Below are 23631 nucleotides of genomic sequence, written 5' to 3' on the forward strand. Positions count from 1 at the left end.
AAGCGAAAGCCTTTGATAAAGTACAGCATCAGCTTCTTCTCCTGAAACTGGAAGCATACAGGGTGCTTGAAGATATAGTTGCATGGATTGAATGCAACTGGAAGAACTCCAGTTCTTCCAGTTCTCTTACTGGAAGAACTCAGAGGGTAGTAGTTTATGACGCCACTGGTAAGACTGTTAATTCTGATGAAATTCCTCTCATTAGTGGAGTTCCACAGGGTACAATCCTGGGGCCTACGTTGCTCATATTATCGACTGTACAACTCATCTAAAAAACCCACTGACACCATATGCTGGTGATTACAAGCTCTTAGGACAGGGCTAAATTAGCCCCAATTACTCAACTATGCAAGTAGATTTTAATGAACTATCTAGATGGTCATCTGAGTGGGGTTTGCAGTTTAACGTGTCAAATTGCAAAGTCCTGCAATCTTGAACACGACAACCCTAGACGACCTTACCATATTGGAGATTACCTATTTGAAGCTGTAAGTGAGGGATAGGACCTGGGGTTATTTTCGATAACGAACTTAAGTTCCACAGCCACACACGAGCTCAAGTTGCTAAAGGAAACCGAGCACTAGTGCTCATAAAACGAAAGGAAGCCGTGTGTGGTTAGGAAGCTGTATAAAACTATTGTACGTCCACCTGGAATTTGGAATGACCCTTGCGTCTCACCATTATAAAATAGACGTTAAAGCGCTCGAGAGTGTCCAAAGGCGAGCAACGAAGCTCATAACAGCTTTGTGAGACAAGCCGTATGAGAAACGCCTTATGTCCCTCAAACTCCCCAAACCTAGTCTATCGAAGGAAGAGAAGAGACGCAATCGCTACTCGTAAACTGCTAGAAAATGACCTCTCAAGTCAAGTTTTCTCTTCATTCCTTGCAAGTACAACAAGAGGTGGCACAAAGAAGCTGCAAGTCCCCCGTTGCCATAGACGTGAGCGCCAGCACTTCTCTGTACACGCTGTCGCTCACTGGAACAGCCTACACCATCCAATCTCAAACCATAGATGCGTTCGAGAAAGGAGTTGATCAGGACTGGGTAGGCTAACTTGGGATGCTAAGCCATAGTCATGTCACACCACCAGTGAGATTTTCTCCAGGAGGCTCATCACCACCTTATCTCGCTGGACATACTACTACTACTACTACTACTACTAATAACTCACTGCAGCACCAAGCCGCCTGAGGCCAACACAGCTACGCACGCTCCTCCTCCAACCTAATCTATTTAAAGCCTCCCTCTTTACACCCTCCCAAGAAGTTCCCATTTCCTTTAAATCTTTATTTATGACATCCTCCCTACCCAGACAAGGACGACCTGCTTTCCGTGTAGCCCCAGACGGTTGGCCAAAAAGGACAATCTTCGGTAATCTGTCATCCTTCATCCGTAGAACGTGGCCTAGCCATCTCAACCTTTCTTTCATTATAGCCCCAGAAAGCGGGATTGAACCACACTTTTCGTACAACCTACTGTTTGAAATACGGTCAGTCAGCCTGGTACCCAGAACAATCCGTAGGCAATTTCTCTGGAAAACATCTAGTAAATTTTCATATGCTTTTCGGAGTGCCCATGCTTCAGAGCCATATTTGACCACTGTCAGCACTGTACAGTCATCGCTGTAGCTTCCAATATTCTAATCTTGGTTTGTAGACTTATCTTTCTATTCTTTCAAACTTTTTTTTAACTGTGAAAAAGATTTAAGGTAATGAGCACTAAAAGAGCCTAAAATTGTTGAGAGTCAGTGAAAGGTGAAATAGAGTCTACTCGTGAAAAGCTATTGGTAGATTTTTTGCCCTCTTTAGGTGAGTAAACTTTTACTTAGGATTCAATGGAACAGATCAAGTTCTAAAAGGGTCAGATCTTGTCTCTTCAAAAAGTTTTATTTACTTAAAAAATAATGTAACTTGACTTCCGAGGAAATCATATTTTTCTTTAGAGATAATGTGATTTGCTTATTAAAAAGGGTCACTGACGTAAACTAACGAAGTTAAAGCATGCTTTGACAACATAATTATTGGACAGTAATCTCTTATTTTCTTTGCATCAACCTTCAGAAAAAAAATAAAAAATAAAAAACGGAAACTATATATAAAACGTTCGTCTTTCGGCTCACAGCATTTTATTTTAATGTTGTTTTTTAACATTAATGTTTTATTTTTTAATAATTTTTGTTTTAATGTTATTTAAATTTTGTCATTTCAGGTTGGAGAATTAAATGAGAAGTTAAAAGCTGAATCAGATAGTCATAACAAGACTCGAAGACAGTTTGCTGACGCAAACTTAAATCTTGTAAATAAAGAGCAAGCAATAGAAGATCTGATGGAACGATTTTCCTGTCTTCAGAAAACACGCGATCAACTCGAAGTTGAAATATCTTCACTGAATTCGATTGTGGATAATGAACGATCAGGTCGGTCTCAGGAGGCTAAAAGGTCTCTTGAACTAGAGAAACAAAAAGTATTACTTCAAAATGAGGTTGAGAGGCTCAGTGATAAAGAGAAGCATGCAGTTGAAGAGAGTCGAAGGTTGGCCGAGGAAGTGGTTCGGCTTGAAAAGAAAGGTGCTTCTTTAGATTATGAACTAAGGTCGATGACGCAGAAGTATCATGCGGAGGTTGACTCTCACACACAAACTAAAAGAGCGAAAGCCGGACTCCGAGAGGAAGAGAATACAGAAGAGGTTAAGGGTAAGTCTCTTAATTTGCTTTTAAGTTTTTTAGAAGCTATGTTAGAACTAATGCCGAAGCTTTATAAAAAATTTGAATATTGGGCCAATTAACAGGCCGCTATTAGCTGGTTTTAGATTTACTTAAGAAGCTTGCAAAGTCATATGCTGAGCATTAGAAAACAAAAGATAAGACCAAGCAAAAACAAAATCAACACAAAGAAAAATAACAAGTAACCGCGAGGGCACTAAGTGGGTTTCATGACTTTTTTTTTGGGGGGGGGGGAAACCAATAAGGTACAACTAGTATAAGTGTCAAAAAGGTAAAGGATCCAGTATCAGACTTTGCAGTCTAAACCGTTAGGTGAAGATCTCGGTTTCTTGGTTCTTCAGCCTGGAAGGGATGGATCCTTTGAAGAGCTTGGAAACGAGCCACCCTTTTGCTTTTGCGCATAATATTTCTATTTACCTTTACGGATTTCTCTAGGTGCCTATTTGGAGACCTTGGTCTGCTCTGGCTAACCTTACTAATCCCCGTCCCAACCCAAATAATAAACGACACCAAAATTTTTAAGCTTCTGTCCTGAAATTTACTGTGTCAGTTGCTTGTGTAATAATTTTTCCTCTAACCCCTCTTCCCTTCCCCCAAAATCACCCAATTGTGGGATATATTCTTGCATTTTAAGATAAAATGAACTCGTCCATCTTCCACAGTCCTACAGAATATTTAAGCACCCTTAGCTCGTAGAGCAACGGGAGTTCCCTTGAAATGGCAATTAATCTGTTCGTATATAAGGGCTATTCCGGCACTTCTGCGAGGGTTCTTGAACATTAGCAAAGTACTCTGAAGCTGCGATTCTAATCCTTACGTTTAGAAAGGGTTGATTCTTGTGGTCATTAGAAATCTGCCAAGTAACTTTGTCGCTGTTTTCAGAATGGAGCTTTCTTATAAAGTTTATGTACATAATTTTGTTCCATAAAAAAATCAACTTTTTACTTCAAATATTACTTTTAATTTTCTATAATTTTTGTATAAGTTTGTATTTAGTCCATTTTTATTTAATCCGTTTTTACATTCTTTTGAGATGGTTTGGGCATGTTCTGCGGATGAAAGGTGACATATTACCGAATATGTCCTTTTTGGCCAACGTCAAGGGCTAAACGGAAAGCAGGTCGTCCGCGGTTGGGTTTGGAGGATGTCATACAGAAAGATTTAAGGAAAGTGGGATCCTCCTGGGAGGATGTAAATAGGGAGGATTTGAATAGGTTGGGATGGGGGAGGAGAAGGCGTAGCTCTGTTGGCCTCAGGCGGCTTGGTGCTGCGGCAAGTTGTTAGTAGTAGTAGCTATATTTAACTTACTGAGGAAAAAATAAGATTAGAAAAAAACTGATGAAGAACAACAACGTGGCACTTTCACTGGCTTGAAATATCCTCATATTTTAATTTACTTAGAAAAAAAAATCCAAAGATTAAGATTATGCTACTTTGTATCTAAGTGTTGGGTCTACAACATTGTATAAAGTATAAACGCACCCTTTGCAAATATTTTTGGTATTTCCGTAATTTTTCAGTATCGGTTTCCCGATGATTCTTGGTGTTTCCAAGAATTATAAAATGTGTCTTTTCTCTTATTGCCTTTAAACAATAAAGATATTTGCTTACCTAAGATTGTCTGTTATTTGAGCAGAGTTGTTTATCATATTGAAGCTCTAATGTGGAACCCTGTCCCCCTATATAAAGACCGGGACAAGAAATGACATGTCATTACTTCAAAAGGCAAGACCGTAGACATATTAATTATATAATTAATTACATTTTACCGATTAATTAATAAGATAATAATAATTGATAAAATAATAATTAATAAGATAATTTACGGCAAGTGTTTTTGATGGCAGCGCTTTTTATTATCATACCACCAACAATGCTTTTCTAAGGTGTTTGAGGCTGGCAAAACCAGCTATTCAGATATCTTTCTCCTATGCAACTATAGATTGCCACCATTCTTGTTAGGTCCCTTATGACTGTTTATCGGTTCGCTTATTGCGATGACTCTTCTATAATTTTGGATGTCTATTCAGATATAAAACAAGGAAAAGAGAGCTAAATACTAAAAGGGAAGGAAACAATTGAGAATAAAAAATGATGCTCGTTTTGTACTTACAGTGCAAATAATGAAATTTATCTAAAAAACTGGACTTTAATACAACTCTTCCTGGTAACTGCAACAATTTCTGTTGTTGGTGTTTTTTTTGGCGCAAGAAAGACTGTTTATTGCCCTTTGGATCCCCCTTCCCCTACCTCCAGATTGTGAAAATATCTATTTTAGGTATTATTATTGAAATTTTTGTATTTTCGTTGGTATAAAAAAGCCTTAATTAAAAGCCGTTATTTTTCACAGTTTTTATAATTATTGTATTTGAACTTGCCCGTTCTTTATTTTAAAATTCTTTTATCATCTTCTTATTTAGCTTACTTTCGAAGGTTATGAAGTCAAATCAGGAATTTTAATGTCTAGTCTGTTAAATACCAACTATAGAACAACAATGAAATTATGAAATCTGGTTAGCATTCAATTGACAATGCCCTTTTCCTAATTTTGCCTACTATTTTGCCTACTTTGTTTAAAACTATGTTTTACTGCGGATTTTCCTTTTGAGTGATTGTCTCAGTATAAGCATCGAAAGATCAGCCAAAGATGGATGTAGCACCAAAACTTACTAAAGATGCGTGTAGGTATAAGGAGGACCAGACAGAAAGTATATGTTCAGAGGAAAAGTTTAATGTTGGATATCAGTTTGGAAAGTTGATCCCGAATCAGATTTGGAATTTGAATCCTTCGTGGATACTTACGCCTTTTGGAAATAGGCTACAATATTAAGAGATACACGGGTGAGCATTTGAGAAAGACGACGGAGATAACTAAATAATGTAGAGTAGACTGATGATATCGGCACGTAGATAACATGAAGGTACATAGGGGATGGGGGCCTCAGGGCCCGTGTCTTCCCTGAGCTCCCAAATTTTTCCAAATTTCCGAGTATTTTTATTCAAATTATATGAAAAAAAAATTTATTGTTGCTCCCCTCACCCCCAAAAAATTTTCTGCGTACATTTTTGGTTGATGTTATATATATATATATATATATATATATATATATATATATATATATATATTTATTAAATATATTAAACATAATATTATTATATATTAAACATTTTAATATTTGATAACTTGTACAACTACATTTTCGGTATTTAAAGGTCTTCAGAACAATTTGATAGAAGAAAAATCAGCCCGACAAAATGCTGAATGTTTGGCAGAAGAAAAAGAGAGGCAATTGTCAATGATGGCTGTAGATTTAAGACAGTTACAGCAACAAATTTCCAAAATGGAGTCTGAGCTGAAGCAGGAAATCGAAAAGGTGTGTTCATCTTTATCAGTTAAATCTAGTTCCCGGGCCAAACTATAGTCATACTTACCGATAAAAAACTAAACTTTGCTCAATTACTGCAGAATTGTAGCAAATAATCGAATATTAAATATTGAATTCCAAAGAATCAACTGTCGAATTAAATGTCAAATAATCGAATTACGTAGAATTTATAAATTCAATATCCAATCGACGAAAAAAGGAGCAAAAAATGAGGGTGGATCCGTGCTCCCAAAAGGTAAATGGCATTTGATGCAATTTGTTTGTCTTTGAGCTGAAATGAAATCAGGATAAGCGAGTGCAGCTTATCGAATGGGAGTTTCCTCTGTTCTTGATTTATTACTTCTGCCGTATCTTTTTTAATTGTTAATTAATTATTTTCTAATATTAATTGTTCGTTGATTCATGACTCAGTAAGCCCGTGGTCTTACATGTACTATTTTCAGGAGTTATGGGTTATTATATTTCTTGGTTTTGGACTTGATCGTCCCTTACTAGGTTGCTAGCTACCGCTACAACCCGGATATGGCAACATTGTTGACAAACCCATGTAATTTCCGGGTAGCGCTAACATGCCAAACTTAATGCCAACATGCCGAACATGCCAAAATTTAAGGTTCTGGTCGTTTATTTAGAGCAGATATCAAGAAATCGTCGACTGCAAGCTTTTGATAGCTCGCGAGGAATTCTCAGACATAGCTCTTGGGGTTACTAATCTTATTTACGCGAATCATCTCACATCTATGACTCACAAGTAAAACAGAACCAGTGACCTGCTATTTAGTCAATGTCCGTTCATTTAAGAGGGAGAAAAACGACTGTAACCTCTAAACTTTAGAGGTTATAGTTGATTTATCTCCGCAATTTTGTAATTTTGAGAACATGGATTAGAACGAATAATGACCCATTCATAGTTTTAACTAATACCAAAAATCATCCCGCTCTGAAACCCAGAATTAATAATTTCTGAGACAACACTGGCTAACCATGAAAAAACGAAAAAATAATTGTAAAGTCGTGAAATCAATAGAGATACTGGGGAAACTTTCCTAATTATAATGAACTTATTAACTACGATCTTTTTTATATCCATCCACATACCCATATTTCGCAACCTTATGGAATCTTTGATAATACCATGCCTGGTAAGCGATTAGCCTTTAAAAAGCCTTACATAAAATGAAAGTTTAAATTGCCATTCACTATCGGATCTTTTATTCAGTTACCCTTTCATCGTTATCCTTTCGTTACCCGTTATCTTTTTCGTTATCCTTTTTCGTCTTCTTTTAATTTTAGTGTTTGTTTTAAGATTTGTTTTTTTGTATATTGTCCTGTGGGCTCTTATCTATATTTTCTATTATTTAATTCGTACTGAAGACGGTTAAGTTTAGGTCTTGACCGAAATATTTACATAGTTTTCTTCTTTTTATGGCACTTGGTATTAACCAAGTGACATATAGGAGTCGCCAATTCTGTCTGTCGGTCTGTCGGTCTGTCTGTCGGTCCCGGTTTTGCTACTTTAGGCACTTCCAGGTAAGCTAGGACGATGAAATTTGGCAAGCGTATCAGGGACCGGACCAGATTAAATTATAAATAGTCGTTTTCCCGATTTGACCATCTGGGGGGGAGTGGGGGGCCGGTTAATTCGGAAAAATAGAAAAAATGAAGTATTTTTAACTTATGAGCGGGTGATTGGATCTTAATGAAATTTGATGTTTGGAATGATATTGTGTCTTAGAGCTCTTATTTTAAATCGCGACCGGATCTGATGACATTGGGGGGAGTTGGAGGGGGAAAACCTAAAGTCCCGGTTCTGCTACTTTAGGCACTTCCAGGTAAGCTAGGACGATGAAATTTGGCAAGCGTATCAGGGACCGGACCAGATTAAATTAGAAATAGTCGTTTTCCCGATTTGACCATCTGGGGGGGGGGGAGTAGGGGCCGGTTAATTCGGAAAAATAGAAAAAATGAAGTATTTTTAACTTATGAGCGGGTGATTGGATCTTAATGAAATTTGATGTTTGGAATGATATTGTGTCTTAGAGCTCTTATTTTTAATCCCGACCGGATCTGATGACATTGGGGGGAGTTGGAGGGGGAAAACCTAAAGTCCCGGTTTTGCTACTTCAGGCACTTCCAGGTAAGCTAGGACGATGAAATTTGGCAAGCGTATCAGGGACCGGACCAGATTAAATTAGAAATAGTTGTTTTCCCGATTTGACCATCTGGGGGGGGGGAGAAGGGGCCGGTTAATTCGGAAAAATAGAAAAAATGAAGTATTTTTAACTTATGAGCGGGTGATTGGATCTTAATGAAATTTGATGTTTGGAATGATATTGTGTCTCAGAGCTCTTATTTTAAATCCCGACTGGGTCTGATGACATTGGGGGGAGTTGGAGGGGGGAAACCTAAAATCTTGGAAAACACTTAGAGTAGAGGGATCGGGATGAAACTTGATGGGAAAAATAAGCGCAAGTCCTAGATACATGATTGACATGATCGGAACTTATTTGCTCTCTTAGGGGTAGTTGGGGGGGGGGAGTAAGTCTTAAAAATTAGAAAAATGAGGTATTTTCAACTTACGAACGGGTGATCGGATCTCAATGAAATTTGATGTTTAGAAGGATATCGTGTCTTAGAGCTCTTATTTTAAATCCCGACCGGATCTGGCGATGGGGGCGGTGAGTTGGGAGGGGGAAACCTAAAACTTGGAAAACACTTAGAGTGGAGGGATCAGGATGAAACATGGTGGGAAAAATAAACACAAGTCCTAGATAGATGATTGACATAAACGGAACGGATCCGCTCTCTTTTGGGTAGTTGGGGGGGGGGGGGTTAATCCTGAAAAATTAGAAAAAATGAGGTATTTTTAACTTACGAACAGGTGATTGGATCTCCATGAAATTTGATTTTTAGAAGGATATCGTGGCTCAAAGCTCTTATTTTAAATCCTGACCGGATCTGGTGACATTGGGGGAAGTTTGGGGTGGGGAGACCTAAAATGATGGGAAACGCTTAGATTTAAAATTGAGGTATTTGTAACTTACGAAAGGGTAACCAGATCTTAATTAAATTTGATATTTAGAAGGATCTTGTGCTATAAAGTTCTAATTTCAAATTCCGACCAGATCCTGTGACATTCGGGGGAGTTGGAAGGGTGGATCCGGTCTCTTTGGGGGAGTGGGGGCGAGGGTTAATTCTGAAAGATTATAAAAATTAGGTATTTTTAACTTACGATTTAAGAAGGAAACATGTTTGAGAAGGAAGCATGATAAGAAAACAATTTACAATAGCATAACAATTGTAGCAAACAGATTTTGCATGGAACCCTATAGTAAAGGGAAAATATTTTTACACTGTGACAGTCATCAATGATGATTTCACATTCATGAACTTAGCTATTGACTTTTAATTAGTTCCCAGTCCTTTGGGCACAGACAACGATGCGCAATTTAAATACGTATTTAAAACGTTTTCCATGAATTTGATGAGAAGAAATGGAAGTCATTCAAGAATCTATGTCAAAAGATAAGGATAAAATTAAAAAATTAATATAATTAAAAATTATGAAAGTAAAAATGCGTAAAGTGGGCTTGCTTACAGGTAACATTATCTATAGAGCGAAGCTCCATGAGCCCCGCTGGCAGCGGGGTGAGGTTTATATTCTATATTTTTTCAAAAAAGTGTTAAAAAAAACCTCAGACTAGGTTTTTTTAAATAAATATAGAACAACATATATAAAACAAATTCCAATTTATTCAAACAATAAAAAGATCAGTTTTTTATGCAAGTTATTTTTTAGAAATGATTTCATTTTTTTTGTGATTCATATTTAGTCTATGTGTCCGATTCTACGTCTTCTTCGCTTAGGGGTGGTGCTTCTAAATCTTCTAAAGTTGTATCTATGTCAATCCCGTGAATGACCAGTCTACTGATCACTGCAGTATATGAGGCTTCTTTAAGTATGGCCAGTTCCTCTTCGGGCATTAATAGGATGTCAGCAAACTGAAAAAAAATCTTTTAATTTGTGTGTTTTTTTTCTCGTGAATGGTTGCTATTGGGTCGACTTTTCAATGAGATCACAAAGACGAATATTTATTGGACGATTTCCTTGTGAACTACAACTAAGCAAAAGCCCAAGTCTTATTAGGAATGGTATTTCCATAGGGAATGGTTGTGAAAAAAAGTATTTTGAAAATAATATATCTTTCTACTTGAAATTAGCGATTTTCTGGTAAAACTTTTTTATGGCACTTGGTATTAACCAAGTGACATATAGCAGTCGCCAATTCTGTCGGTCTGTCTGTCGGTCCCGGTTTTGCTACTTTAGGCACTTCCAGGTAAGCTAGGACGATGAAATTTGGCAAGCGTATCAGGGACCGGACCAGATTAAATTAGAAATAGTCGTTTTCCCGATTTGACCATCTGGGGGGGGGAGTGGGGGCCCGGTTAATTCGCAAAAAATAGAAAAAATGAAGTATTTTTAACTTATCAGCGGGTATTTGGATCTTAATGAAATTGATGTTTGGAATGATATTGTGTCTTAGAGATCTTATTTTTAATCCCGACCGGATCTGATGACATTGGGGGGAGTTGGAGGGGGAAAACCTAAAGTCCCGGTTTTGCTACTTTAGGCACTTCCAGGTAAGCTAGGACGATGAAATTTGGCAAGCGTATCAGGGACCGGACCAGATTAAATTAGAAATAGTCGTTTTCCCGATTTGACCATCTGGGGGGGGGGGGGGAGAAGGGGGCCGGTTAATTCGGAAAAATAGAAAAAATGAAGTATTTTTAACTTATGAGCGGGTGATTGGATCTTAATGAAATTTGATGTTTGGAATGATATTGTGTCTCAGAGCTCTTATTTTAAATCCCGACTGGGTCTGATGACATTGGGGGGAGTTGGAGGGGGGAAACCTAAAATCTTGGAAAACACTTAGAGTAGAGGGATCGGGATGAAACTTGATGGGAAAAATAAGCGCAAGTCCTAGATACATGATTGACATGATCGGAACTTATTTGCTCTCTTAGGGGTAGTTGGGGGGGGGGGGAGTAAGTCTTAAAAATTAGAAAAATGAGGTATTTTCAACTTACGAACGGGTGATCGGATCTCAATGAAATTTGATGTTTAGAAGGATATCGTGTCTTAGAGCTCTTATTTTAAATCCCGACCGGATCTGGCGATGGGGGCGGTGAGTTGGGAGGGGGAAACCTAAAACTTGGAAAACACTTAGAGTGGAGGGATCGGGATGAAACATGGTGGGAAAATAAACACAAGTCCTAGATAGATGATTGACATAAACGGAACGGATCCGCTCTCTTTTGGGTAGTTGGGGGGGGGGGGTTAATCCTGAAAAATTAGAAAAAATGAGGTATTTTTAACTTACGAACAGGTGATTGGATCTCCATGAAATTTGATTTTTAGAAGGATATCGTGGCTCAAAGCTCTTATTTTAAATCCTGACCGGATCTGGTGACATTGGGGGAAGTTTGGGGTGGGGAGACCTAAAATGATGGGAAACGCTTAGATTTAAAATTGAGGTATTTGTAACTTACGAAAGGGTAACCAGATCTTAATTAAATTTGATATTTAGAAGGATCTTGTGCTATAAAGTTCTAATTTCAAATTCCGACCAGATCCTGTGACATTCGGGGGAGTTGGAAGGGTGGATCCGGTCTCTTTGGGGGAGTGGGGGCGAGGGTTAATTCTGAAAGATTATAAAAATTAGGTATTTTTAACTTACGATTTAAGAAGGAAACATGTTTGAGAAGGAAGCATGATAAGAAAACAATTTACAATATGCATAACAATTGTAGCAAACAGATTTTGCATGGAACCCTATAGTAAAGGGAAAATATTTTTACACTGTGACAGTCATCAATGATGATTTCACATTCATGAACTTAGCTATTGACTTTTAATTAGTTCCCAGTCCTTTGGGCACAGACAACGATGCGCAATTTAAATACGTATTTAAAACGTTTTCCATGAATTTGATGAGAAGAAATGGAAGTCATTCAAGAATCTATGTCAAAAGATAAGGATAAAATTAAAAAATTAATATAATTAAAAATTATGAAAGTAAAAATGCGTAAAGTGGGCTTGCTTACAGGTAACATTATCTATAGAGCGAAGCTCCATGAGCCCCGCTGGCAGCGGGGTGAGGTTTATATTCTATATTTTTTCAAAAAAGTGTTAAAAAAAACCTCAGACTAGGTTTTTTAAATAAATATAGAACAACATATATAAAACAAATTCCAATTTATTCAATCAATAAAAAGATCAGTTTTTTATGCAAGTTATTTTTTAGAAATGATTTCATTTTTTTGTGATTCATATTTAGTCTATGGGTCCGATTCTACGTCTTCTTCGCTTAGGGGTGGTGCTTCTAAATCTTCTAAAGTTGTATCTATGTCAATCCCGTGAATGACCAGTCTACTGATCACTGCAGTATATGAGGCTTCTTTAAGTATGGCCAGTTCCTCTTCGGGCATTAATAGGATGTCAGCAAACTGAAAAAAAAATCTTTTAATTTGTGTGTTTTTTTTCTCGTGAATGGGTTGCTATTGGGTCGACTTTTCAATGAGATCACAAAGACGAATATTTATTGGACGATTTCCTTGTGAACTACAACAAAGCAAAAGCCCAAGTCTTATTAGGAATGGTATTTCCATAGGGTATGGTTGTGAAAAAAAGTATTTTGAAAATAATATATCTTTCTACTTGAAATTAGCGATTTTCTGGTAAAACTTTTTTATGGCACTTGGTATTAACCAAGTGACATATAGCAGTCGCCAATTCTGTCGGTCTGTCTGTCGGTCTGTCTGTCGGTCCCGGTTTTGCTACTTTAGGCACTTCCAGGTAAGCTAGGACGATGAAATTTGGCAAGCGTATCAGGGACCGGACCAGATTAAATTAGAAATAGTCGTTTTCCCGATTTGACCATCTGGGGGGGGGAGTGGGGGCCCGGTTAATTCGCAAAAAATAGAAAAAATGAAGTATTTTTAACTTATCAGCGGGTATTTGGATCTTAATGAAATTTGATGTTTGGAATGATATTGTGTCTTAGAGATCTTATTTTTAATCCCGACCGGATCTGATGACATTGGGGGGAGTTGGAGGGGGAAAACCTAAAGTCCCGGTTTTGCTACTTTAGGCACTTCCAGGTAAGCTAGGACGATGAAATTTGGCAAGCGTATCAGGGACCGGACCAAATTAAATTAGAAATAGTCGTTTTCCCGATTTGACCATCTGGGGGGGGGGAGAAGGGGCCGGTTAATTCGGAAAAATAGAAAAAATGAAGTATTTTTAACTTATGAGCGGGTGATTGGATCTTAATGAAATTTGATGTTTGGAATGATATTGTGTCTCAGAGCTCTTATTTTAAATCGCGACTGGGTCTGATGACATTGGGGGGAGTTGGAGGGGGGAAACCTAAAATCTTGGAAAACACTTAGAGTAGAGGGATCGGGATGAAACTTGATGGGAAAAATAAGCGCAAGTCCTAGATACATGATTGACATGATCGGAACTTATTTGCTCTCTTAGGGGTAGTTGGGGGGGGGGGAGTAAGTCTTAAAAATTAGAAAAATGAGGTATTTTCAACTTACGAACGGGTGATCGGATCTCAATGAAATTTGATGTTTAGAAGGATATCGTGTCTTAGAGCTCTTATTTTAAATCCCGACCGGATCTGGCGATGGGGGCGGTGAGTTGGGAGGGGGAAACCTAAAACTTGGAAAACACTTAGAGTGGAGGGATCGGGATGAAACATGGTGGGAAAAATAAACACAAGTCCTAGATAGATGATTGACATAAACGGAACGGATCCGCTCTCTTTTGGGTAGTTGGGGGGGGGGGGGTTAATCCTGAAAAATTAGAAAAAATGAGGTATTTTTAACTTACGAACAGGTGATTGGATCTCCATGAAATTTGATTTTTAGAAGGATATCGTGGCTCAAAGCTCTTATTTTAAATCCTGACCGGATCTGGTGACATTGGGGGAAGTTTGGGGTGGGGAGACCTAAAATGATGGGAAACGCTTAGATTTAAAATTGAGGTATTTGTAACTTACGAAAGGGTAACCAGATCTTAATTAAATTTGATATTTAGAAGGATCTTGTGCTATAAAGTTCTAATTTCAAATTCCGACCAGATCCTGTGACATTCGGGGGAGTTGGAAGGGTGGATCCGGTCTCTTTGGGGGAGTGGGGGCGAGGGTTAATTCTGAAAGATTATAAAAATTAGGTATTTTTAACTTACGATTTAAGAAGGAAACATGTTTGAGAAGGAAGCATGATAAGAAAACAATTTACAATATGCATAACAATTGTAGCAAACAGATTTTGCATGGAACCCTATAGTAAAGGGAAAATATTTTTACACTGTGACAGTCATCAATGATGATTTCACATTCATGAACTTAGCTATTGACTTTTAATTAGTTCCCAGTCCTTTGGGCACAGACAACGATGCGCAATTTAAATACGTATTTAAAACGTTTTCCATGAATTTGATGAGAAGAAATGGAAGTCATTCAAGAATCTATGTCAAAAGATAAGGATAAAATTAAAAAATTAATATAATTAAAAATTATGAAAGTAAAAATGCGTAAAGTGGGCTTGCTTACAGGTAACATTATCTATAGAGCGAAGCTCCATGAGCCCCGCTGGCAGCGGGGTGAGGTTTATATTCTATATTTTTTCAAAAAAGTGTTAAAAAAAACCTCAGACTAGGTTTTTTAAATAAATATAGAACAACATATATAAAACAAATTCCAATTTATTCAAACAATAAAAAGATCAGTTTTTTATGCAAGTTATTTTTTAGAAATGATTTCATTTTTTTGTGATTCATATTTAGTCTATGGGTCCGATTCTACGTCTTCTTCGCTTAGGGGTGGTGCTTCTAAATCTTCTAAAGTTGTATCTATGTCAATCCCGTGAATGACCAGTCTACTGATCACTGCAGTATATGAGGCTTCTTTAAGTATGGCCAGTCCCTCTTCGGGCATTAATAGGATGTCAGCAAACTGAAAAAAAATCTTTTAATTTGTGTGTTTTTTTTCTCGTGAATGGGTTGCTATTGGGTCGACTTTTCAATGAGATCACAAAGACGAATATTTATTGGACGATTTCCTTGTGAACTACAACTAAGCAAAAGCCCAAGTCTTATTAGGAATGGTATTTCCATAGGGAATGGTTGTGAAAAAAAGTATTTTGAAAATAATATATCTTTCTACTTGAAATTAGCGATTTTCTGGTAAAACTTTTTTATGGCACTTGGTATTAACCAAGTGACATATAGCAGTCGCCAATTCTGTGGGTCTGTGTGTCGGTCTGTCTGTCTGTCTGTCGGTCCCGGTTTTGCTACTTTAGGCACTTCCAGGTAAGCTAGGACGATGAAATTTGGCAAGCGTATCAGGGACCGGACCAGATTAAATTAGAAATAGTCGTTTTCCCGATTTGACCATCTGGGGGGGAGTGGGGGCCCGGTTAATTCGCAAAAAATAGAAAAAATGAAGTATTTTTAACTTATCAGCGGGTATTTGGATCTTAATGAAATTCGATGTTTGGAATGATATTGTGTCTTAGAGCTCTTATTTTTAATCCCGACCGGATCTGATGACATTGGGGGGAGTTGGAGGGGGAAAACCTAAAGTCCCGGTTTTGCTACTTTAGGCACTTCCAGGTAAGCTAGGACGATGAAATTTGGCAAGCGTATCAGGGACCGGACCAGATTAAATTAGAAATAGTCGTTTTCCCGATTTGACCATCTGGGGGGGGGGGGGGAGAAGGGGCCGGTTAATTCGGAAAAATAGAAAAATGAAGTATTTTTAACTTATGAGCGGGTGATTGGATCTTAATGAAATTTGATGTTTGGAATGATATTGTGTCTCAGAGCTCTTATTTTAAATCCCGACTGGGTCTGATGACATTGGGGGGAGTTGGAGGGGGGAAACCTAAAATCTTGGAAAACACTTAGAGTAGAGGGATCGGGATGAAACTTGATGGGAAAAATAAGCGCAAGTCCCAGATACATGATTGACATAATCGGAACTTATTTGCTCTCTTTGGGGTAGTTGGGAGGGGGGGAGTAAGTCTTAAAAATTAGAAAAATGAGGTATTTTCAACTTACGAACGGGTGATCGGATCTCAATGAAATTTGATGTTTAGAAGGATATCGTGTCTTAGAGCTCTTATTTTAAATCCCGACCGGATCTGGTGATGGGGGCGGGGAGTTGGGAGGGGGAAACCTAAAACTTGGAAAACACTTAGAGTGGAGGGATCGGGATGAAACATGGTGGGAAAAATAAACACAAGTCCTAGATAGATGATTGACATAAACGGAACGGATCCGCTCTCTTTTGGGTAGTTGGGGGGGGGGTTAATTCTGAAAAATTAGAAAAAATGAGGTATTTTTAACTTACGAATGGGTGATTGGATCTCCATGAAATTTGATTTTTAGAAGGATATCGTGGCTCAAAGCTCTTATTTTAAATCCTGACCGGATCTGGTGACATTGGGGGAAGTTTGGGGTGGGGAGACCTAAAATGATGGGAAACCCTTAGATTGGAAGGATTGGGATGAAACTTGGTTGGAAAAATAAGCAAAAGTCTTGCATACGTAATTTACATAATTGGAACGGATCCGCTCAATTGCGGGGGGGGGGGGGTAATTCTGAAAAATAAGAAAAATAACGTATTTTTAACTTACGAAGGAGTGATCGGATCTTCATGAAACTTCATATTTAGAAGGACCTCGTAACTCTGATATCTTATTTTAAATCTCAACCGGATCAAACGTAATTGGGGGGGGGGGCAGTTGGGGGGACCGGAAATCTTAGAAAATACTTAAAGCGGTGAGATCAGGATGAAACTGGATGGGAAGAATAGAAACCTGTCTAAGATACGTGACTGACATAACTGGACCGGATCTGCTCTCTTTGGTGGAATTGGGAGGGGGGAGGTAATTTTGAAAATTGAGGTATTTGTAACTTACGAAAGGGTGACCAGATCTTAATGAAATTTGATATTTAGAAGGATCTTGTGCTATAAAGTTTAACTTTAGGTTCTGACCTTCTCACAAGTGCCAAATGAGCTCTTGGCTCTTGGCTCTTCCGACCTCGTCCAAATGAGCTCTTGGCTCTTCCGACCTCGTACCATGTGAGCTCTCGGCTCTTCCGACCTCGTCACAAGTGCCATATGAGCTCTTAGCTCTTGTTTTAATGGCTGTTAGTATCATCGTTTTCTCTTCTTTACGATTTTCTTTCGTTTTAGCTCGGTTTTAGCTGATCCTAGTGATCAAATTCTACCATTCGTGATTTAAATATCGAAACAAAGGAATACGTTTATTATCCTCTCAAAATTTAGTATATCTCAAATTTCATGTAGTCCTTGATTCTCTTGTCGTACAAATGTTTTTGGAGCTCTGACGAACTACCGTAGATCCTCCCAATATTTCACTTCTTTTTATTCCACTTCTTCATTTATTATTAAAGGTCTTCTTGTTTGGATTATTATGGACATGCATTTGTTTACAGTTTTTCTCTCTGAATAAGGTTCAAGATGTTCTATGTTCTATGGGTTACACCAAAGCAGGTGTAATTCCTGCTTTGGGTGCAGAAGGTCCCTGGCTCAAATCCCGGACAGGTTTTTTTTTAGAATCTGAATTTTTTAATGAATCCTTTTTGTTCTTGGGAGTCCGAAATGAAAGCCTTGGATAAAAAAAAATAGTTTGTGAGAAGCTATTTTGCTATCTAGCACCGAAAGCTCACACTATGAATTTTTTTGTAGAGTAAATTCAAAGTTAATACTGCTATTGTCGTTTTTTGTTCGCCGTTTGTATTTTTGTTGATTTGATTACATGTAAACAGACCTGCGTTTTTGTGGTATTTGTTGTGCATGGGCTGTTTTGTTTGAAGAGAAAAAAAAAGATATGTAAACTTTCGAACATTATTCTAAAGATGATTGCAATTTTAGTTTCGGTTATCAACCTGAATTTATTTTTTAGTCCTAGTCATAATTAGAAAAGATTTTTTCCGTCAAAGCATATGCAGTTTTCCTCCTCCTCTCTCTCTCCCTCTCCCTCTCCCTCTCTCTCTCTCTCTCTCTCTCTCTCTCTCTATATATATATATATATATATATATATATATATATATATATATATATATATATATATATATATAGATATATCTCACTTTGTATTTCCCTCCCTCGCAAAAGTAAATAAGGAAGAGGATATATGATAAATGTTAAGCCCTTAAGACTTTCCAATCTATTAGAGCACGAGAGCGCAAAGAATGCTTTTACTATCACTCTGCGAAATTTTTATACTATTTGATATACTATTTACTATTTTAATACCGTACCCTGTCTTCAATGTTTTTATTTCCTTTTCAGAACAAGTCTCTCTCAAATCTATTAGAGAATGAGGGTGCAAAAAAGGCTGTATTGCATTTGGAGATGGCCAATATGTCATCGGAGGTATCCCTCCTTAAATCAAGAGAAAGGCAACTGAGCAGAGACGTGGAGAGTGCCAGAGAAACAATTAAAAATCTAGAAGAATCAGTTATCAGATATAAGCAAATGAAGTCATCAACCGATTCACAAATGAGGGAGCTTCAAGATCAACTAGAAACGGAGCAACATTTTTCAGTATGCACCCTTTTGTTTGGTTCCATTAAAGTTTTTTTTTTTTTTTTTTTTTAACACAGTATCTAACGAATCATCAAAAATAATAATAGTAATCGTCATGTTAGTTTATAGTATTATTTTTTTTTATTAAAAAAAATAAATAAAAAACGAAAAAGTTAAATCTTAAATAAAGTTAACGTTGCCGGTGCCAGACGTATTCCCATACGTAAAAGTTTTCCCCAGGAAACCCCTCTCTCCCCTGGAAAATTTGTATATGACAGCATATTATCATTGTAGAGCATATTATTGTAGAAAACGCAGTTAAGTTTTTCTTTAACATACTGAATCTGAAAGTTTGACTTCCATTACTCATTGACTTTTGGGGTGTTTTCTCCTTTGGGTGTTGACTTTTGGGTGTCGGAAAGCAGGTAAATTTCCTCAGGCTAGTAGTATGTGTCGTGTAACATTAAACTTATGTAACTATGTCGTGTAACTGTATTATATATATATATATATATATATATATATATATATATATATATATATATATATATATATATATATTATGAAAAAAGAGAAATCACCAATGCAACAGCACAAACACATAAAAAAAAAGAAAAAAAAAGAGAGAGACAGAAGGAGAAAAGGAAGACTGTTTTCCTAAATTAGTGATTAATATAGACTAGCACTTGAATGAGGCCTTAACCCTACTCATCCATACAATCACATAGGTCAAACAGCATAGCCATACACAATCAACCATAAAGAATAATCCATGGACAGGCAGTCATGTCGTCAATAAGTATAAGTCGTCATTTACCAAACAATAAAAACAATAAAGACAAATAATTCAGAGGCAACAACCCAACACAAGGGCTCATCAGGAGAATACACTTGCCTATAGGGTTTCGGCACTTTAAATTCTCTACCCAGTCAAGTGTTGTGCCTACCACAGAATTTCCATGGCATCCCCGTGTCAGGTATCACCCCCAAAATACATGCCTATGAAAAAACCAGCAAATGTAGAACAACCAAGTAACACCAAAACAAGCTTATCCTGTTAGTATATTCCTCTTTTTAGCAACAATAGGTAAACTAAATATGATAAAATTTACCAAATCACAAATATTAACACTTTACAAAAAACCTGAATTAACTAAACAATTATAGAATTCATCTTTACCATGTGGCTGTTTTTAAAAAAATCCGCTCTATTAGAAACACAATTCAAAATAAATGGCGCTGCATCATCTTTTCGCGAACCTCCGAAATTAGCCGAAAATTTCCTTAAGCATTTCTAGATAATTCTTTTGGTATTTATTTAAAAGTTCGTTATAATGAAAACTAAATTTATTAAATTGAAACTAAATTTATTAAATTGCCAAGTTAATTTATTTGCAGAAAAACCTCTTAATATCAATTTTTGGCTTAAGATTTTACATCTATTTATAAAATCAATATAATTACTACAAATCCTTGCATAACGAAGTAACTGTGAGAAAAACGCCGAATATGTGATATTTGAGTGTATATTACTTTCAGGGAATGGGAAACTAATCACTTAATTTATTATTATCAGAAATATTAATATTTAAATCTAAGAAATGATCTTCATGCCCAGCACCATGACTAGGTTCAAGAGTAAGCTCTGATGGATATATATTTTTAGAAATATCAATGAAATCCTTACAATTTAAGACCAAAATATCATCTAAATATCTTTTATTATTTGACAAAACATGTTTTAAATTATCTGGATTATATATCCATCATATATTTATATTCTAGTTGACTTAAAAACAAGTCAGCTATAAATGGGCTGGCATTCCCCCCCCCATGGGAATTCCCACGATTTGCTTGTACAAATCACCACCAAATCTTATATAAGTATTGTATAAAACAAATTCTAATAACTCAAAAATCATATCCAAGCTATAACATCTCAAGTTAACTGTAGTCTTAAAGCAGTTTGTCCATATAGCTTTTTTATTATAAGTATCTATTTTTAAGAACCTTTTACTAGATAAGAGGACAGATTTCTTGATAACAGTTTTTAAATTATCAAACACTAAATTGAGTGATAAATTAGTATACATTGTCGCAAAATCGAAAGACTCAATTCTTTTAGCTGAAACCATTGTTAAAGAATCTATCACCTGCAGTGAATTATTAACACTCCAATATGGATTAAAATTCGAAAATTTTTTAATACCAGAACAATAGGTTTTAAGTTTATTTATAATTTCCTTTAAAATTAAAGAGAGGTCAGTAGCAGCAATGCGGGTTGGACATTTAGCTGCTCCAGCAATAAACCGTGGTTTAGGGGGATTCTTATGAAATTTTACAGTCCAATGTAGGAAAGGGAACTTTTTATCATTGTCATTTAATTTAATATTAAAATTTTTAAAAAGTATTTCTTCAGTCTTTTCAATTAAATTCTCATCCTCTAAATTTACCTTTTCGTAAACATTAGTTGTGCATAACTCCCTTTTTAAGATATCACAATACAGCTTCTGACAAATTATGGCAAAATTATTATTAGCTTTATCCACTGGCACAATTACAAATTCATTCTGTAGATTAGCAATTGCTTGTTTAATCTTAGCATTATAAAATAATGATTTAGTGTTTCTATTTTTTAAGTTAGAATATATTTTATTCCGTATTCTATTAATAATTAAATTCTTCCAACTTTGAAAACTCTCTTTATTTTTATTCTCTTTCGTACACCACTTATCAATAAATAAATCAAAATCATTTTCCAAGCCATCAAGAACACTCGATGGTTTCAGATGATGAGAAAGACGGAAATTAGCCCCTTTATTCATTATAATTTGAAGATCATCATGCTTTATTATTGACAAGTCCCCTGTTATAACATGTTTGTAAGTGGGATTTACAAATGGGCCAAGTTTCTTACTGTTACAAACCGGTTTCGAATTTATATCACTATCTAATCTTTTAAGTATTAAATTATAATTAAATATAATTTGCCCAATAGTTTTTGGAAATTTATAAGTTAAAACTGGACTATCAATTCAAATTACTAGGAAGGGCCTGTTTCACATCCCGCTGATTTAAAATTTCCGGTAAATTAATATCTTCAATCTGTTTACAAGTAAAATTAATAGGTAAATATAATCTGTTATCCTTATTACCAATCCTATCAAACTTTTTCTTTTTTGAAATAAATTTCGTTTTAGTTAGAATGCAAATTGTATCACATATTACTTTAAAATTATATTCAAGAGCTGTATTATTCTTAACAATCCAGAAAAGTTTGATTAAATTCCTCTTGGATAAATTATTTAGACATTTTATTACAGAAATCATACCCCTAGATTCAAGTAGCTGGCATAAATCTATAGAAAGCATATGTAAATCGGATTTATTTTTTCTATTATTTTTCCTATGTCCTGTCGATCGTTTTTTACGTTTAGTTGGACAAGTAAAAGAAGGATGGTCCATAAAACCATCAATACATTTAACAACAACCTGAGACATGTCGCCATATTTTGCTACACGATCATTTAGCCCAAAAGGATAAGCTGTACCAAGAGTATGGATCCAGAAATCCTCCTGTTTACGTAGTCTTATTATTCTTCTCTTCTTTATTTAAATTTTCTAACTCTAAATTTTCTAAAATTGTGACACTTATATCTGATATGGAACATGTACCATTACCACAATGTTGAACTAGATAGTTATTAGTTTTTTCATTATTAGCTGTTGTCTTGTGTCTAGAAAATCTTTTATATATATTATTAGTTGTTTCCCCCACATATTGTAGGCAGCATTTATTACATTCTAATAGGTAAATTACATTGGTTGTTTTACAATTAACATTACCACGTAACTTGCATGCAAAATTTTTATTATACAATGTACTCTTAACAGAAGTCCGTGGGATAAAATGATCTTGGCAAAGAAAACAACGACTCTTACACTTACTAACTTTCAAAAAATCGTTCCAAGTTCCGAGGCTAATATTTGTGTTTTGCTGCATTAAAATTTATTGAAAATAAATCCAAAACAAACCAACATCCAAATCAAAATCCAACAATCAAAGTCCAAAAAACATGCCAAGGTCAATAGGTCAATAAATACATAAAAAAACATGAAAGAACATGAAATTTGCATAAGTGCCATCTCACCAATAATTAACAATATCAGGTTAAAAACCTGGACCAGGGTAAAGGTCTGTCGGGGAGAAAACTAAAAAATTTTCTCCACCAGCACTGGATCCAACCTGGAATAATATTATGAAAAGAGAAATCACCAATGCAACAGCACAAACACACACACAAAAAAAAAAAAAAAAAAAAAAAAAAAAAAAAAAAAAAAAAAAAAAAAAAAAAAAAAAAAAAAAAAAAAAGAAAAAAAAAAAAGGAGGCAGAAGGAGAAAAGGAAGACTGTTTTCCTAAATTAGTGATTAATATAATCCTCCTCCATCCCGATCTAGTCAACGCCTCACTCTTTAAACCCTCCCTGGATGTCTTTATTTTCCTTAAATCTTTCCTTACGACATCTTCTTCCCCCAAAGCACGGTTATCCTCCATCCCAATCTAGTCAACGCCTCTCTCTTTAAACCCTGCCAGGAAGTTTTTATTTCTCTTAAATCTTTCCGTACGACACCCTCCCATTCCAGCACACGGTCCTCCTTCACCCCAATCTAATCAAAACCTCCCTCTTTTTACGCCTCCCCTGGAAGTTATTGTTTACCTTAAATCTCTCCTTACGACACTTCCCCATCCCTCATCCCTCTTTCCGCATCCCTCTTTAAACTCTTCCTGGATGTTTTTATTTCCCTTAAATCTTTCCTTACGACACCTTCCGACCCCAACTGGGGATGGCCTGCTTTTCCTTTACTTTTCGCTAGGAAACAGAG

At 36.2% G+C, this 23631-nt stretch overlaps 1 protein-coding gene across 1 annotated transcript in view; it reads left to right on the forward strand.

The window, feature by feature from the left end:
• The window catches only part of LOC136038895 (rho-associated protein kinase 1-like), a gene marked incomplete in the record, with an annotated part of 131202 nt that overhangs the window by 78889 nt on the left and 28682 nt on the right, over positions 1-23631 (forward strand). Inside the window, 3 exon segments of the mRNA XM_065722371.1 lie at positions 2211-2694; positions 5938-6098; positions 18510-18764. Of these exon segments, the coding sequence (XP_065578443.1) occupies positions 2211-2694; positions 5938-6098; positions 18510-18764 (900 nt within the window).

Source organism: Artemia franciscana, chromosome 18 (genome assembly GCF_032884065.1).
Source record: "Artemia franciscana chromosome 18, ASM3288406v1, whole genome shotgun sequence".
NCBI lineage: Eukaryota > Metazoa > Arthropoda > Branchiopoda > Anostraca > Artemiidae > Artemia > Artemia franciscana.